At 34.6% G+C, this 20,275-nt stretch overlaps 1 protein-coding gene across 1 annotated transcript in view; it reads right to left on the reverse strand.

Annotated features, from left to right (window-relative positions):
- The window catches only part of USP32 (ubiquitin specific peptidase 32), a 203,690-nt gene that overhangs the window by 50,905 nt on the left and 132,510 nt on the right, over nt 1-20,275 (reverse strand). Inside the window, exons 8-12 of the mRNA XM_046675933.1 lie at nt 18,472-18,587; nt 18,019-18,081; nt 15,846-15,929; nt 11,183-11,244; nt 3,242-3,344 (exon numbers count right to left, since the gene is read on the reverse strand). Coding sequence (XP_046531889.1) covers nt 3,242-3,344; nt 11,183-11,244; nt 15,846-15,929; nt 18,019-18,081; nt 18,472-18,587 — 428 coding nt within the window. The remainder of the gene's footprint in view (nt 1-3,241; nt 3,345-11,182; nt 11,245-15,845; nt 15,930-18,018; nt 18,082-18,471; nt 18,588-20,275) is intronic.

Here is a 20,275-nt window from a genome sequence, read left to right on the forward strand (position 1 = left end):
GATATCGTTGGCAAGAAAACGGGATGATAAATTACCAGGCATTAAATCTGTTAGGTTGAGTTTTATAATAATTTAGCAATAGAATGATTGTAATAGCTTATCAGAAGCTACAATCTTTGCCCCCAAAGACTACAGACTATACCATATGCTTTTAACATGGCACAATGAATGATACCCTTTAGACATGGAAAATACAGGCTTTTCTTCACTTTTTTTCCAATGTTTCAATCTAAAGTGTTATGTCTTCTTATTGTATTTGGCCTTCTTTTCTATTCTAGGAATCTATTGCTCCCAGTGTCTGGCACTGCCTGAAACTGTCACCACTACTTAGGTTCTCTCTTTTTTCCCATTCTCTGCCCTATTTTTCTTGTCATTGCTTCCACTCTTCTTGGCTTTCAGTAAAACTGTCAACATTTTTAGTTAATTAACCTTATCACTACTTTCCTTCTATACACTGAACCAACCAATAATGGTCATATATTGCAGTCACTGGCTCTTTTTCTTTTTTCTTTTGAGAAAGATTAGCCCTGAGCTCACATCTGCTGCCAATCCTCCTCTTTTTGCTGAGGAAGACTGGCCCTGAGCTAATATCCATGCCCATCTTCTCCTATTTTATGTGGGATGCCTGCCACAGCATTGCTGGACAGGCAGTGCATAGGTCCACACCCGGGATCCAAACTGTCGAACCCTGTGCTGCTGAAGTGGAACATGCACACTTAACTGCTGCACCACCGGACTGGCCCCTCACTGGCTCTTTTTGACTACGTAATTTGCAGTTGCTCTGGGAAATTTTTTTCACCTAAACATCAAAGGACCTTGTTTTGTTTTTACTGACTTCTGGGTCTGGAACTACCATAAACTATCCCAGAAGCCCATGCTTCAGGAAGATAGGTCTCTAGATAGGTAGTTTCACCCATGGTGAGAAATTTTTCTTTCTCTGAGAGGATGATTCCTAAAAGGACTGACAATGTGGCACTTTAAGATAAGATAATTCTATTTTGATAATTTTATGATTCCTTCTGAATTGTATGAATGGTTTATGATGTTGCAAAATAAGAGGCAGGATTCACTTTCTTATCAGTGATGATGCTACTTCTTTTTATGCTTTATACATATATATATGGTCATGTGCTACTAAACGGCAGTTTGGTCAACAATGGTTTGCTTACACAATGGTGGTCCCTCAAGCTTAGTACCATACAGCCTAGGTGTGTAGTGTGCTATATCATCTAGGTTTGTGTAAGTACTATAGGGAAGGAAGAAACCTCTATCCTTCTAGGTTCTTCTGGCTGGTCTAAGAATTAAATTGACATGAGACAGAGTAACAGGAGAAAAACGAACAGAAGTTTAATAACACGTATAAATAGGAGAAACCCAGGAAAAACAAGTAACTGGCCAAAATGGCTGAAGCCCTCACCTTAAGTACCATCCTCAGCTAAAGACAAAAGAAGTTGTTGGGGGTGGGGAGAGTCAGGGACTTCAAACGGAAGGAAAGCAATTTACAGGTAGGTGAAAAGGAGCAAACATTTGGAAAACAAGTGTTTGGCCACACAGAAACAGAAGAACATAGAGGGAAGCCCAACAAACAGGCTTTTCTAGGTTCCTCCCTGTCTATTACCTAATTCATGTTATGCTAAGGTGATAGCTCGCTTCCTGAGACAGTTTTTTTATCTGAATTCTTTGAGGCAGTTAAGCAGGAGCTAATAAAAATTTTCTGAGTCTTTTGTTTCTTAAAACTAATCAGCCTAAAATAATCCTCATGTTGAAGAGATACATTTTGGGGTGGCGTATTTTGTACCCCTTCAGACCATTCTATGATATTTGCACAACAACAAAATCACCTAATGATGCATTTCTTGAACATATCCCTGACATGAAGCAATGCATGACGGTACTCAATAAGTCTGAGATACCAATTGGGCATCCAAGTAGAGTTCAGAGAGGTCTGGTCCAAAGATATAAATCTGTGTCATCAGCATACATAGAGTACTTAAACTGCAGTCATTTCGTCATTGTGCAAGCATCATAGAGGGTACTTACACAAACCTAGCTGGTATAGCCCACTATACACCTAGGCTAAATGGTACTAACCTTATGGGATCACGATTGTATACGCAATTTGTCAGTGACTGAAATGTCATTACGTGGTGCACGCCTGTATAAAGAGCAAAAAGCATTTCAAAATAGACTGTGGTGCTTTATCCCAATGTTCTCACTTTCTATCTACAATCATCATCATTATCTACCTACAAGGTCTTTGAAGTCATTTGCAAATTTTTATTCCTTCAGTGACACCGAAGTCTACCTTTTCCAATTAACGTATTTTACGTTACGTTAGTAGTGAAAACACACTACTAAACTCTGCAAAAGGGAAAAAGAACCATGCAGAATAATGAGGTAGATAATGTAAACAGTTTACCAATATTCTGATAAATAAACAATGACAGAAAAGGACATATAGAAAAAGTAGGAATCAAATTATTAAAATTTTCGTTAGTGATCATTAGACAACTGACAATGAGGTGATATATCAACTGACTCTCCAAGAATGAAGAAATTTGATTCCTGGCATTACTCTTTCTTAGTTTTTTAATTCTGAAAAAAATTCTTTCTATGTTTTAAATAAGACTATAGAATATTCACTAATGAGAATTTCTTTTTTAACTTTTTATTTGGAATGATGGCAGATTATCATTTAAAAATTGAGCTCTAATGTTAGTTCTGAAATTAACTTTCTTGAATAGAAAATCAGCACTTCTTACCCAGAGTCTTCAACTGTTTGATGGAAAAGGTGAACAAATGAAGGGTAACGTAAATGATGTGGTTGAGACAACATTCACTGGCTTTAAAGTCAGTCCTTAGGTTTGATCCCAGAACTTCCAATCTGAGCAAGATATTCAGATTACCTTTAATCTCAGCCTCAGGTTCCTCACAGGTAAAATGGGTATAATACTACCTTCCTCATAGAGATATTGTGAAGATTAAAAGAGATATGTAAGGTGCATATATATGTACCCCCATGCCCAGTATTACCTTCTTCACAGAGCTTTTGCAAGGGAGGAAATTTATGTGGAAGTGTAAGCACAGAGCCTGGTTGATAGGAAGTATTATATGAGTATTCATTTCTTTCCCCTCAAATCTTACCTAGGTTGGAGCATTTTATTACTGACCAGTAGTCACACAAAGTCTGATAGAACTGAAAACTCTATGAAAAACGTAAATAAACAAGAATCTTACTCACATATTTGACATATTCTTTCCACTGCTGCCACCACTGCATGGAGATGATAAACCAGTTGTGTCCTGGTTGTAGACCATACCTGCTCTCTCGTTCTAACCATCCTCTGTACACACAAAAGAAATTCAGTACATCAAATGGTGTGTGAAATAGATGACCACACATCTGCAAATTATCATTATAAATTTTTATAAAGGAAAAATATGAAACAAATAGATACACTCCGGAGACTGTCACAATTTCAATTAGTGAAACATTGATAAGCCAATTTCAGGAGTCATATCACCACTATTAAGCCTCGTACTGATGTTTTCAAAATAGCTTTATTGAGGAATAATTTACATAACATAAAATTTACCCGAATTAAGTGAACAACTTAATGATTTTGGTAAATTTACAAATGTGTGCAATCACCACCGCAATCCAATTTTAGAACATTTCAATTACCCCAAAGAGACCTTCTGCCCATTTTTAGTCAATCTGTGTTACCACTCTCAGCCCCAGGAAACCATTAGTCTATTTTCTCTCTTCTACATTTCTCTTTTCCAAACATTTTGTATAAATGGAGTGATATAGCACATGATCTTTCACATCTGGCCTCTTTTACTAAGTATGTTTCTAAGGTTCATCTATGTTGTAGCAGATATCATTAGTTTGTGCCTTTTTATTACTCAATAGTAGTATTCCATAGGTATGTATATACCACATTTTGTTTTTCCATCTAACATCTCATCATTTGAAACTGGCAAACTGTTTTCCAAGTGGATGCACCATTTATCATTCCCATCAGTAATGTATGAGGGTTCTAGTTTCTCCGTATTTTCACCAACACTTCTTATTGTCTGTCTTCTCTATAATAAAATATTCTAGTGGGTGTGAAGTGGTGTCACATTGTGATTTTTTTTTCTTTTGAGGAAGATTAGCCCTGAGCTAACTACTGCCAGTCCTATTCTTTTTTTGCTGAGGAAGCCTGGCCCTGAGCTAACACCCATGCCCATCTTCCTCCACTTTATTTGTGGGACGCCTAACACAGCATGGCGTGCCAAGCAGTGCCGTGTCCGCACCTGGGATCCAAACCGGCGAACCCCGGGCCACTGAGAAGCGGAACTTGCGACCTTAACCGCTGCGCCACCGGGCCGGCCGTACATTGTGATTTTTAAAACACTATTTTTGTGGAGGAGAAATTCATATAAGGTGGTGACTTCTTATTTTGAATGTACTAAATGCTGCTGAATTTTATGTTTTAAAATGGTTTCATGTTATGTGAATTTCTCCAAAACATTTTCATACATCCTAATTAAGCAGTTATACACTAAGCAGTTATTCTCTATTTCTCCCTTCCCCCAGCCCTTGACAATCACCAATATGCTTTCTGACATGATTTGAGCATCTATGTGCTTGATGACTATTTGTATATCAGCTTTGGAGAAATGTGTAATCAAGTCCTTTGCCCATTTTTTAATTGAGTTGTTTGTCTTTTTGTTGGTGAGTTGTAGGAGTTCTTTACGTATTCTATTTACTTGACCTTTGTCAGTTCTATGATTTAGAAAGATCTTCCATTCTGTAGGTTGTCTTCTTCACTTTCTTGACAAGGTTCTTTGATGAACAGAAGTTTGTAATTTTGATGAAGTCAAATTTATTTATTTTTTTCTTTGGCTGCTCATGCTTTTGGTGTCACATATAAGAATTCATTTCAAAATCCAAATCATTCTTTTTTTTTTTTTAAAGATTTTATTTTTTTCCTTTTTCTCCCCAAAGCCCCTTTGTACATAGTTGTATATTCTTTGTCGTGGGTCCTTCCAGTTGTGGCATGTGGGACGCTGCCTCAGCGTGGCTTGATGAGCAGTGCCATGTCTGCGTCCAGGATTCGAACCAATGAAACACTGGGCTGCCTGCAGTGGAGTGCGCGAACTTAACCACTCGGACACAGAGCCAACACCCCAAATCATTCTTGAAGAAATATTTTTGCTAGATGTAGAATTCTTGGTTACAGTTTTTTCTTTTAGTACTTTTTTTGTTTTTTTAACGAAGATTAGCCCTGAGCTAACATCTGCTGCCAATCCTCCTCTTTTTGCTGAGGAAGACTGGCCCTGAGCTAACATCCATGCCCATCTTCCTCTACTTTATATGTGGGACACCTACCACAGCATGGCGTGCCAAGCGGTGCCATGCCCGCACGGGGGATCTGAACCAGCAAACTCCGGGCCGCCAAAGCAGAACGTGCGAACTTAACCGCTGCACCTCTGAGCCGGCCCCTCTTTCAGTACTTTAATAAGAATTCCATTCCACTCATTTCTGGATTCCAAGGTTTCGGATGAGAAAACTGCAGTTAATCTTATTGAGGATACACTGTATAGGATGAGCAGCTTCTCTCTTGCTGCCTTGAAAATTCTGTCCCTGGCTTCTGACAATTTGATTGTAACGTGTCTTGGTGTGGATCTCTTAAGAGTTTATCCTTGGAATTCAGTGAGCTTTTTGAGTGTTTAGACTCATGTCTTTTATCAAATTTGGGAAGTTTTAGGCCATTATTTCTTCAAATATTCTGCCATTTTTCTCTCTCTTGCTCTTCTGGAATTCCCATCATGTGTATGTTGGTATGCTTGCTGCTATTCCATAGGTCTCCTAAGCGCTGTTAATTTTCCTTCATTCTTTTTTCTTTCTACTTCTCAGTGTGGATAATTTCAACTGGCCTACTTTAAGTTCGCTGATTCCTTCTTCTATCTGCTCAAATCTGGTGAGGAATCCCTCTAGTGAATTTTTCATTTCAGTTACCATATTTTTTGGCTCCAGAATTTGTGCTTGTCAAAATAAAGTCTGCTAAACTTTATTTTTAGACTTTTTTCCTTTATTGTTCAATGTTTCTGTGGAAAAACAGGCTCTTGAAGTTACCTACTACACCACTTTCACTGAGTCACTCCTCTCACTGTACTTTTAATTTGCCTTCCCTGAAGATGCTGCTGGGCATCTTTTCAAGGGTTTATTAGCCATTCTTCATTCATTCATTCATACCTGACTGGTGAAATGTCAATTCAAGTCTTCTGCACATTTTTAATTAGATTTTTAAATTTCATATGTTGTAACATTTATATAACCTGGAAGCAAGTCCTTTTTCAAAGATATAATTTGTAAATATTTTCTTCCAGTCTCTGGCTGAATGGTGCCCATTGAACCTCAAAAGTTTTTAATTGTGACTAAGTCCAATTTATCAAAAATTTTTTTCATTTATGGATTGTGCTTTTGGTGTGCTAACCTCAAATAACGAAGATTTTATATTAGTTTTATTTTCATAAGTGTTATAGTTTTAGCTCTTATGTTTAGGTCTATGAGACACATTTTGAGTACATTTTTGTGTATGGTATGAGGTAAGGGTCTAAATCTGTTCACATGTGGATATCCAATTATTCTGTACCATTTGTTGAAAATGAAAACCCTTTCTCCATTGAATTTTCTTGGATAATTTGTAGAAAATCAATTGACCAAATATATAAGGGCTTCTTTCTAAACTGTCAGTTCAGTTTGATTGATCTCTATGTCTATCTTTACACCAGTACTACACTGTCTTGATTAATGTAGGCTTATACTAAGTTTTGAATTCAGGAACTTTAAGTTCTTCAATTCTGTTCTTTTTTGAAGTTGTCTAAGCTAGTCTAAGTTCTTTGATTTCTTTTTTATTGAGGAAGATTAGCCCTCAGCTAACATCTGCTGCCAATCCTCCTCTTTTTGCTGAGGAAGACTGGCCCTGAGCTAACATCTGTGCCCATCTTCCTCTACTTTTTATATGGGGGATGCCTACCACAGCATGGCTTGCCAAGCGGTGCCATTCTGCACCCGGGATCCAAACCAGCAATCCCTGGGCCGCCAAAGCAGAACGAGCGAACTTAACCACTGTGCCACTGGGCCGGCCCCATTATTATTTTATATTTAAGTCTGGCTTTGTTGGGGAAAGCATAACTTACTGGTCAGCCATTGATTGGTGAGAGGTTGTGTTTAAACATCTTGAGCCAGTAACACCTTTTTCCTGATGGATCTGTTCACAGTTTGGGAAACACACGCAAAGTTCAGGTATGTTAAAAACATTCTCTGGCTTTTACCTGTTGCATGTGCAAGGCCTCACATCCAATCAGGAATGACTAGATAGCTAAAGCCCTATTCAGTATCTCCTGAGCTTGCATGTAGCCTTGTATACAAGCAGCCTTCCAGATCATTAGGGTATATGGAAGTTTATTAATATTCACTGTGGTTATCTTGTACGCTGGATCTCATTGTTAAAATTTTGACTAGTCTGACAGTCTGTTGCTTCCCTTAACCAGTATCTTAACCCCAAGCTAGTCATGTTCCTTGATTATTTGCCACCATGATCTCTACTGTTTTTTTTATAGTTCTCTTGGGTAGACTTTCATCCCTGCTCTACTCCAAATCAAGTCAGCCCTTGCTGGCCTTCCCTGGTAAAACCGTCATGCAGAACTGTTGGATGAGACGGAGTGGGAACTGTGCCAGGTAAAATTATTAGAGATTCCTGTTATTCTTACCAAAGTTTAGTAGTTTTTCTTGAGTAAATGCTTCAAAATTTGTTGAATACCTCTGGTCAGTTTCCAGAGTCCTTAGTTGACTGACAATTTTGTCTAGTTTTATATTTTGTCCAATTGCTTTTTGGGGAGAGGATTTGCTGAGATCTTCACTCAGTCATTGCAGAAATCAAGATACTGATTTTTAAACAGAGTACTGATTCTTTAAGTTAGAGAGAAATATTTCTTTCACCTCACTGCCTATGTACCAACCTGACTCATCCTTTAAAAATCATGACAATCAAATGAATTTTTAGAAGTGAAAATGGAGGCAAAATAAAACAAAACTTAAAAAATCTAAATGAAATGAACCAATTTAGAATCCAGGATTTGAAATTCAGATTTATTGAAAAATAAAGAATATAGAAAGCAGTAGATTATTTGTGTTTTTAACAAAAAGTAGTCTTAGGTTTGATTCTGCCACTTCTATGTAACTTTAGGTAAGTTCCTCAACTTTTGTGAATCTGTTTCCTCTTTTACAAAATGGGATGATGTCACTAATTTCATGCCGTCATCCTGAGAACTAGATGAAATAATGCATGTGGAAGCACTTTGCAAAGAACAAAATTCCATAAAAACATAAGATTATATCAACATAATATTTTTAACTAGGGAAGCTATCAGCACTTACAAAATAATTAAGCCAATAAATAAATAAATAAATAAATAAATAAATAAATATATATACAGTTCGCACAGCATTCTTAATATCTATGCTAAGTCATATTGACTTCAGAAGATATTAGTATAACATGAAATTAGACTTCAATATTATAAGAAAAAAGGTACTGCAGCTACATAAAGCCTTTCAGTATTTCCTCACAATATCTCATTTGTACACTTCAATGTATTTTTAAATTTTATTTTACATTTAGCTAAAATAGCTAAAAATTAGAAAAAATCAAGACATTTTCAACATCTGAAAACTACAAACAAGAATGAGTCTTCTGAGTATGAAAATTAAAAAGACTACATGAGACTAGCGTTTTTATGAACATTTTACAAAATGGAGTTTGCTTAACCTTGATTTTGCTTAATCTTCTTTAAGAAATAATCATTTTTAAAAATCCATTTTAAAAGTCTAGAAAATATACTTGCTACTTCAACTAATCTGAATCTCAACTGTCAATGCTTGTTTTAATGTTTACTATGTAATTCTGTATTCAGGTATTCCAAACAATTCTATTTCAATAAACTCTCTTTTATTCAGTAGTCCAAAACCAGAAGAAACTACTGAAAAATTTGTATACACACTACTTTTAAGAAAAAGTCAAGTGACAAGCTATATAGTAAGAGTTTATTCTAAAAGCAAAGTTCAGTAGCAATTCAGTCCTCTTTCTGAAACTTTCTTTATGAATATGTAGTATAACGGTAACCCTAAAGCAATGAAAGATACTTGAGGTATTAAAAATTGAATTACATCTATAAAAATGTACAGGCCTATTAACCCAAGTATTTCACCTCAAGTAATTTTGCCTAAGTAAATCCCTAACCAAGGCACACAGATTTTATTACTAAATTGTTCCAATACACTTACATTTAAAGAAAAATACAGATAAAAATAGGGGATAAATAGGGCCTACTAGGCAATAATTTAAATTATAACTGGCTTTTGAGATATAAAAGTATCATTTTATATGATTTGCAGTGAAAAAGAAAATAAAACAATATTTCAGAATATTCTTATTTTTGTAAAATTTTACAATCCCATATGTGGGTATGTGAATGTTAAAAGTGTCAATAGTGCAACTATCAACAAAATGAAAAGACAGCCATGGAATGGGAGAAGATATTTGCAAGCCAAATACAAGATAAGAGGTTAATCTCTAAAATATACAAGGAACTGATATAACTCAATAGCAAAAAACAAATAATTCAATTAAAAAATGGGCAAAGGACCTAAACAGACATTTTTCCAAAGATATACAAATGGCCAATAGGTACATGAAAAGGTGTTCAATATCACTAATCATCAGGGAAATGCAAATCAAAACCACAATGAGACATCACCTCACACCTGTTAGGATGGCTATTATCAAAAAGATAAGAGAGAATAAATGCTGGCAATGATGTGGAGAAGAGGGAACTCTTCTACACTGTCGGTAGGAATGTAAATTGGTACAGTCACTATGGAAAATGGTATGGAGGTTTCTCAACAAATTAAAAATAGAACTATCACACAACCCAGCAACCCCACTTATGGGTATATAGCAAAACGAAACAAAATCAGCTTGAAGAGATAGCTGTACTCTGATGTTCACTGAAGCATTATTCACAATAAGCAAGACAGAAACAACTTCAGTGTCCAACAACAGATAAAGGGATAAAGAAAACGTGATATATATATATAATGGAATATTATTCAGCCTTAAAAAAGAAAATCTTGTCATTTACAACAACGTGGATGAAGCTGGAGGGCGTTATGCTAAGTGAGATAAGCCAGACAGAGAAAGACAAATACTGCATGGTATCACTTATGCATGGAATCTTAAAAAAAAAAAAAAAAAAAAAAAAGTGAAACTCAGGAATGGAGTAGAAAACTGGTTGCCACAGGCTGGCAGCTGCAGGCAAAGAGGGAGGTTGGTAAAACGGTACAAACTTTCAATTGTAGGATGAATAAAGTCTGCAGATCTAATGTATAATGTGGTGACTATAGTTGATAACACTGTGTTGTATAACTGAAATTTGCTAAGAGAGTAAGTAGAACTTGAACATTTTCACCAAAAAAAAAAAAAGATGATAAATATGCAAAGCAATGGTGATGGATGTGTTAATTAACTCAATGGGGGGAATCCTTTCAGAATGTATACAAATTCATATCATTATATCGTATACTTTAATATCTTACCATTTTAGTTATCAATTATATCTCAATAAAGCTGAAAAAAATGTCAACAGCAATTATCTGTAAACAGAGATGATGGGCATTTTTTGCTTCTTTTTGCTTATCTCTGCTTTCTAATCTTTGTACAATAAATGTGAACTGTTTTCTTGGAAGAAAAAATTGCTACCTTTTATATTATATCTTTTTTACTTCAAAAAATTAATTTAGTACTAATAAAATTTTAATATTAAATAGAATTTGATTTCCAAATTAATCCCATCTCTCGTATAGGAAGTTACTTTAACAAAATATGTCAAATATACAAATTTCTGTAGCGTATACACACGGGTAGACTTGCTGGATCATAAGGTAGGTCTACATTCAACTTTCATAAATAGTGCCAAACAATTTCCACATAAGTATTTTGGAGAAATAGGGTGTTACTATAATGATTACTTTAAAGTGGGGCATGATGCTGCTTAGTAAAATATACTTCAGGTTTTAGAAATTTCAATAATATAATGAAAAATACACAGATTAAAACTACAAACTTACCTAATAATTTGTCCTTCCTCTTCTGGAGTAGCTGGTCTTAACCCCAGAACTATGTGACATACCTAGAGAAAAAAGTGGTAAATTAAATTCCATTGACTGGTGCCAATGACTGGACTGTATAGTATTTCACATTCTCTGTGTGAGAGACACTTTCTAGGTAGGAATCTGAATTAGCAATAGCTTTCAACTGATGAATTATCAATGATTCACCTGAGCAAATCTGAACTTTCATCTTTAGCTGTTTGTTTTTAAAACAAACCATTTCAATGGAGGCCAACTTCAAAATCTCTATGTGAGATAAGAAATAAAGAAAGAGACAAAGAAAGGAAGAAAGAAAAGAACCAACCACTTTTCAGAATATTTCATTAATACTATATATTTTAATATACCTCATGCAGAGAATATTGGTTTTTTTCGTGAAATTGGAAGAGTATCTCATGGCACTTGGGGAGGAAGGTGAAGCGGAGATGAAGAGGAGATAGAAGATGAAAGATAAGGGTGGCATTTTAATTTGAACAGCTCTAAGAAACAAATCATTGCCACTAATGCTAAATAAGCGTTTTGTTTTTGTTTTTTTGCTGAGAAAGATTAGCCTTGAGCTAAAATCTGCACCAATCTTCTTCCACTTTTTACATGTGGATCACCACTACAGCATGGCCAACAAGTGGTGTAGGTCCATACCAAGATCCAAACACACAAACCAGGGCAGCCAAAGCAGAGCACACTGAACTCAACCACCAGGCCAGAGGGCCGGACCCTAAATATGTTTTTTAAGGCTCGTTTCCTCTTTATTTGCCTTCTGTAAATATCATCAGAAAAGATGTAATTTCTTTCTCATTATTTTATCATGAAAAGTTTCAAAAGTACAGAAAAATTGAAAGAATTTTACACAGAACATGTCATACCCATTACCCAGATTTTAACATTAACATTTTATTATACTTGTATCTATCCCTCAATTTATCCATCAATCTTAATTTTTGGATACATTTCAAAGTAAATTATAGACATTGGTATAGCTCTCTGTAAATACATCAGCATGTCTAACATTAACTAGAGTTCAACATCTGTTTACAGTTTTGTTTATCTTTGGATACAACATTTACATAACAATGAAATATACAAATTAGGTTTTTGAGATTCATACGTGTATCAGAAGTTCATTTTTTTTATTGCTGAGTAGTATTCCATTGTTCCAATATACCACCATTTGTTTTATCCATTCTCATATTGATGGATACTTGGGCTTTTGACATATTTTTTGTAGACAAATTTTAAACTTTTAATAAATGGAAATATAATATACATGCTTAAGTGAACAAATGTTAAGGGTACAATTCAATGACCTTTTCACAAATAAACACAACTATATAACCTTCACCCAGTCAAGAAATAGGACATTACTACCTCCTCCAAAGCCCTACTGTGGGTTCTTTCCCAGACACTACCGCATCCCTTTGATGCATTCACTATCCTGAATTCTATCACCATAGATTGGTTTTGTCTGCTTTTGAATTCTTTGGTTCAGTGTTTCCCAAACAATATTACGCAAGATTCCTCCATGTTGTTTTGTGTAGCATTAGTATATTTATTTTCATTGCTGTAAAGTATACCACTGTATGCATGCAATGGCACATATGTATGGTGACAGATAAAAACTGGACTGTTGGTGGTGAACGCGCAGTCTATACAGAAACTGAAATATAGTGATGCACACATAAAATTTACACAATGTTGTAAGCCAATATGACCTCAATAAAATAATTTAAAAAAAACCAAACCATTCCTTCCCATCTGCAATGCAATGTCTTCCTTGTTATAAATCAAGGGATCACATATACGTAGGTCTGTTTAAGGACTCTCAATACTTTTCCATTGGTCTATTTGTCTAATTTTATGCAGATATCAGGTTGTCTTCATACTGTTGTTTTATAGTAGTCCTATTATCTGGTAATCTAAGTCCTCTAACACTGTTCTTTAATATTATCTTGGCTATTTTTGGCCCTTTACACTTCTGTATGTATTCAGAATCAGCTTGTCAAGTTCCATCATGACAATAATAAACTTCTTTGGATTTTGATCGTGAGTGTACCAAATCTATAAATCAAGTGAAGAGGAACTGACGTCTTTAAAATATTGAGCCCTTCAATCCATAAATATGGATTATCTCCCTCTGCACTGCTTTTTTTAAATTACTGCTATAATAAATTACATCTTAAAAGAACACATATTTATTATTTCACAGTTCTTTAGGTCAAAAGTCAGACCTGAGTCTCACTAGGCTAAAATCAAAATGTCAGCAAGGCTGTATTCCTTTCCGGAAGTTAAGGGAAGAATACATTTCCTTGTCTTTTCCAGCCTACAGAGTTCACCCATATTCCTTTGCCCATGGCCCCTTCCTCTATCTTCAAAGCTAGTAACTCTGCATCTCTCTAACCCTTCTTCCAACACTGTGTCTCTGTCTCTCTGGCTCGACCTCTCTGACCACAGGTGGGAAAGACTGGGCCCAGCAGATAATCCAGGCGAATCTCCTTGTCTCAGAGTCCCTAACCTGATACACCTGCAAAGTCCCCTTTGCCATGTAATAGAACATATTCACAGGTTCCAGGGATTAGGGTATGGGTATTGGTTGGGGGTGTGGGGGAGGCAGGGATGACATTATTCTGTCTGCCACACTTTTTAACATTTGATACTTTTTGACGGAGGTATAAGTCAAAAGACCCGGATTATGTTTAGCATGCTTCCTCTGCAAAATATTGGGCACTGAGGATTGAAAATAAAGATATTACCACAGGGATGATTTTCCAATTCTACTGACACTTACATATGTTACAGTTAAATACTCAAAACACTCAGCCAAGAGTGGGAATCTTAGCAAATAAAATAAGAGCATAATTCAAGCTTTTATCACTAAACTTACCAGCTAACTCTACCAATTTTAAGACACATATAGAAAACAAAACAACTTAGCATAACAGTCTGCTTACTCATACATTAAGTGAACACATAGTTTTAAAAGCATATCTGAATATGGGATAAAGTGAGTATAGCAAAATGTAATGTTAAAATTTAAATGATGAATTGACGGGTATTCAATGAAAGATTCTTTGGGCTTTTCACAATATAATGTTGGAAACACAACCGCAAAACTCAAGCATATGCTTGTTTATAAGTTAGAGTCATGGAAAATTGTACAACTGCAAGCCCCTGATAAGAATGAGAAAATAGCAAAGACAATACAAAAACTGGAAATGATATCCTACATGAGAGCATGAGAGTGACTAAGATACAAACTTAAGTGACCAAAATGTTTATATAATTAATTATGCAGTAAAGTAGTTGAGGATATTATTTTAAATGAGATAAAAATAGTTCACCAATTTTGATATTACCAAGTACGTTATTTCTGTTTATAGTATTTATATTATTTTTGTACATATTTATATTTTATAAAGCCATTAACTTAAATTTCTGCTGAAAATTATACCTGACAGTAGAACAACTGATTGATTTAAATGGATATTACAGGCCTATCAGATTGTACATGTTTTAAATATACAATAATGAGTCATTAGCTGTCAAGAAGAGATGAATTTCCATTTATTCCAACATAGTTGTGTCACAAATAAGTTATTCTTTATTTACAATGGAAGATTATGAAAGATATAAAGATACCAAACCTTTCTGACCTTCACAGGGGTGCTTTTACAAGGAAAGGAAAATAAGGAGAATCTAAAATACCACTATTAAATCAACTTAAATATTTATGAAGAATATTGAAAAACAGGAAACCGTAAATTAGTTTTAAAAATTGGAGCAAAGGAACTACTTTACTAGGAAAAGAGTTAGAATTTGGCAACCTCTATAGCTTAATCTTGACTTCTGGCAGCTTTTTTCCCTCCTTCTCCCTCAATCTTTCTTGGACTTTCTAAGGAAAAAAGATTAAGAAACAGCCTTGCAGCTAAGATAATCTTCTAATTGGAGACATTATATATTTCGAAAAATTTACAGCTGCCTATTTATGATCCATCTCTCTGTTCACACTGCTTCACTTGTTAGGAAGAGTCTTTAAAAAAAAAACAACAGTGGGGGCTGGCCTGGTGGTGAAGTTAAGTTCACGCGCTCTGCTTTGGTAGCCCAGGGTTCATAGGTTTGAATCCCAGGCAAGGACCTACGCCCTGCTTATCAAGCCATGCCATGGCAGGCATCCTACATATAAAGTGGAAGAAGATGGGCACGGATGCTAGTGCAGGGCCAATCTTCCTCAGGAAAAAATAAATGGGGAAGACTAGTGGTGGATGTTAGCTTGGGCTAATCTTCCTCAAAAAAAAAAAAAAACAGTGAAGAAAAATAGCAAATTATGATGGCTATTATAATTTAAATGATTCTCTATGTGTCTACATGCTGTTCTATCACAAGTTATGATAAGATAAATACACATAATCAGCCATATTCTATCTTATCTCCCATATCCTGATTTTGAGAAGCTTCAGTAGGCACTCCTGGCTTTCTCTCACCATCTTTCAGGTGGTGTACAGGATAACATAGTTTTTTTCATAATATATGGTTTTGTAGCCTAGTTACAATAACTACTACATAATGAAAAAAATGTAGACTTACTGGTACTACTACCCTCTGTACCTGTCATTTACCTTAAACATACCTGGAAAAGGAGATTCAAAAATTCATTGGCAAGAACATTTTTCACACTCCAGATCTGATAGTCTTCTAGAGTAAGATGGCCCATCTGAAAGAGAAATAATATTCAAAAAGATCTCAAGTTAAGAATGGTCTCATGTTTTACAGCATTTGAATAAAATCTGGCTTATTAAACTTATATTGGTCGTTTGTCTGAAAGTAAACCAATAATTTAAAGTAGATGTTATGTGTTCATGTGAAAAGTAGGCCAGCTAGGATAAGTTCTAAAAGTAACAAAACTCTGTTGAAGCAGTCAATGATAATGAGAACAATTTATCATCAACAATCTTCTTCCTTCAATAAGACCTGGGAAATAACTCACAATATCTTCTGCTTCAACGGTTACCTATGGAAAACCACAAAAGACCCCGGGTAGGGAAAACGGAGTATTTCTTAATTTTGAAAGCAAAAAGCAGACTCTCTGAATTTTGCCCTTTCATCCTAACAATTTCCTAAGATCTTCTTAGAAACATCTGGCAATATTATCAGACTTCTTAGAGATTTAAAGGAACTTAATATATATAAAAAATGAATATCTATATTACATTTCCCAAAAATACACCAAATGTTTCTTACTTCATGTGTTCAACAATTACCTAACAATCCTAGATGGATAATAATGTTATTAGCTTTTAGCATTTAATAATTTATTTAATCATTAATGATTTATTTAGTATTTAATGATAATTTAGTATTTAATTATAATTATTGGCTTTAATGATACTTCCATTTAAGTATGTTATTACCAATCTAAAGGTATAAAAAATGGGTAAATTGGAACAATCTAGTCACCAGTGAACATAGTTAATAGGTTTGGTAGAAAGGTCTAAGTTCTATTCTAAACTGTTACCACTTCATTATCATGGTTACATGGAGATAGAGCAGCTGAATTATATATTTTTTTAATGTTCACAGCAGAACCAGAAGTTGAAACTTCATCTTACATAGAGAGTAGTAATACCTACATGTTTATCAAACACTCAGAGAAAAGGTGTTAGAAACTGTATCTCTACATAAGGCATTTTCTAACAGAAACATTTGCAGGTTTCTGTTCTTATACATACCAAATAGAAGTGGATACCTTAGTGTTCTGCAGAGAGAGGTGAATGAAGGGAGAAGACTGCCTGAATTGCCAAACAAAGCTCAAGCCCGGTAAAATTCATTTTTATTATTTGTTTCTATTGAGCAACATTTAATAAGACTATAATGATTCATGTTGGAATTATGATTGAAGAAAGAAAAAAACTGATGTTACCTATTTTTTCTAAACCTCTATAACACCGCTGTAGTCTATATCCTACCCATCTGTTATTTGGTACATGTCGATGTTTGAGTGGAAAGGCTTAAATGAACTCAAATGTGCCTCACATATTATTTTCAACTTTACAGGGACATGTAGACACCACAGTAATGCCAGCTACAGGAATAAACCTATTATAATATCCTTACGAATAAATGTCGTCAAACTAAAAAATTCAAGAATTTATATTCTTTGTAAAGCACATACTTATTCCTGCTATTACATGCTTATTCTGGCTGCAACAAAAGAACTCAAGAAAGGCCCTTACCAACACTATTAAGAAATTTGTTTTTTTTAAGGAATATGTATATGCACCACCCAGATTGGGATAAAAAATTATATGCGTCATCTCAGATATGCTTATGGTCCTTCCCAGTTAATCAATCTACTCATCCCCGAAATCACTATTCTATGCCTATCACCATTTTTTACTTTTGCCTCTGTTCTTGAACTTCATATAAATGGAATCATACATATGTATTCTTTTTGGTGTGACTTCTTTTGCTTAATTATAGAAGGTCAGCCTTCCCATAACTTATAAAATGGGAGAAAAAGATCATAAACTATAGATGACAACGGCTGTGTCTATTTAATTTTTATAAAATGCCTAGCTTATAAAATATAATAAAAGTTTTCATATTATAACACTCAAAGGAGCTGTTTAAAGATGGAATGGGCTATCTTCAGTGACAACTTGGAAGTATTGTAGCCACAGGTCCAAATAAGCACCTGGTGGAGATGATACAGAAGAGATTCAGATATGTAGATTAGCTACATAGCCCAATTTAGAGTACATGGTATTTTTAGAAAAAGATAAATTAGTCCTAGCTAGACTCACCTTTGTGGTGTCATGTGCATTCAATATGTTTTCTACAATATCAGACAGATCCGTATGTAATTCCTTTAAAAACAGAAATCCAAAGGAATAATTAGAAAAAAGTAGGTATTTTATCATTTGGTATAAAGATAAAATATCATTTTATCATTCAGGCTAAAGTATACTATATTTTGGTCAAGTATTTCCTTAATTACGATAAATATAATCTTATGTTTGCTTTAAAAAATTAAGACAATTTTCGTGTAGTTTCTTTCTTACAAGTAAGTTCAGTTTATTAAATTTTCTGAGGCAATTTCCCAGTTTTGTACCTTCAGCTATGAATATTTTGGGCAGCATAAGATAGCAACTACAAGTAATAACAAATCCTTTTGTCTCTTTCTTTTTTAAAAATTCTCCACTCTATTTTCCTCTTGGAAGTTTACATGCAACAAGATGTACACAATCAGAACTTACTGGGATATCATCAGTACGGTTGTCCTTCCAGACCTCTAGAAGTGCAACCACCATGTCTCTCAGTTCGGTCCTGGAGAGAACTCCATCACGGTCAACATCAAACACCTTGAAGCAAACTAAAGAAAAGAAACTCTTATGGAAGGAAATTACTTTTATATTCTAAAGTATACTACATTTTACTAAAAGCTGCCCTAGAAAAATTACTTAGTTTCTCAAGCAAGTACATTCTCGATTCAGATCTCATCTGGAGCAGACTATATGTCATTAAAAGTCCTCTGAACTTGTACGTCTTCCAGCACAAACTTCATACATCTCTCTCTCTAAATCATTACCTAGGTTGGAAAGTCCTATCCTTCACCTAAACCTGGAGTTAAATTCTTTGCAAACCAAAAGAAAAGGGCCAATATAGTAACTATTACAATACCTCACAGGTTTTGAGGGGGTAACTCAAGCCCTTAATTTCTAACATTTAAATATTATATATTATATATTAAATATATATTAAATAGTAAATCAGCAGAGCTGATTCTTATAATGCTGAAAATATTCCATCTACATTAGGAATCAATAACAAGCTGATTAATGCACACTCCATTTTTCGCCAAAGAACAATTTCAGCTCTTCAATGAAGTTTAAATACAGTATGTGAAGAAGTAAAAATATCAGCACTTTGCTAACAAACTCCAAATGAATCACTCTAGTTTATTAACTTCCATTAGTCCACTAGAAAAAGTGGAATGAAAAAAAATTTTTTAAGGCGATAATTAACCTCAATTGAGAAACAAAGATTTCAGCCTCCTTATTTAATATTATAACTTTAATGGGAACAAATAATCTATCAAAAAGCCAGATTGGACTAATGGTATATCACCAGGGAAGAAAAAATAAATCTGAATTTTTAAGATTAAATAATAACCTACCTATTTCATACACCCTCATAAGAATTACAAATTTATATATATTTTTCATTTTATTTTTTTCATTCTTCCCAAAGCCCCCCCAGTACATAGTTGTATATTCCAGTTGTAGGTCCTTTTAGTTGAGCTATGTGGGATGCCACCTCAGCATGGCTTGACAAGCAGTGTTAGAACCACGTCCAGGATCCGAACTGCTGAAACCCTGGGTCGAGGAAGTGCAGCAGGGCCAGCTCCGAATTATACTATTTAATCAATTGAGTCATAGTACATAGTACATTATAGTACAATATTACCAAAAAAGGTCAAAATATCAAATAGCACACCCAAAATAGGGAACATCTGTGAAGCTATATTTTAGAAAGACAGAGAGATGATGACCCTAGAAAATATGTTAGAATTAGGTTCCAATTAAATGTAAACCGCTTCATTTGTCTCAAATATGGTTAAGATTTAATAATACAATAGACTTATAAATTATGCTATAATAACATTTTGGCTAGGTTAAAAAGACCATTTCAGTACTTAATAAAATTGTGTTTTGATGATAAATTTCATTTTGCTAATAAAATATTAATGTATAGAAGCGACAGAAAATGAGTTGTACTTCAAACTATGCAAGACATAAAATTATCTGTAGAGACTACCAGAAAATATTTTCTAAATGCTTAACATTTTCACATACATGATAACTGATTGTAGTTCATTTATCACGAACTGCAAATTCATCAGGAAAATTAACCCCATTATTAATAACAAAGATCCCAAACTACTCCACAGTAAAAATAACAGATGATTGACCCATTAGACTAACTCAGTAAAACTTCAACATGAGACTGCATTTGCCAATCTGACAAACTGATGAAAATTCAAGCCTTAATCCACAGATG

The sequence above is a fragment of the Equus quagga genome, chromosome 11, assembly GCF_021613505.1.
Source record: "Equus quagga isolate Etosha38 chromosome 11, UCLA_HA_Equagga_1.0, whole genome shotgun sequence".
Lineage (NCBI taxonomy): Eukaryota > Metazoa > Chordata > Mammalia > Perissodactyla > Equidae > Equus > Equus quagga.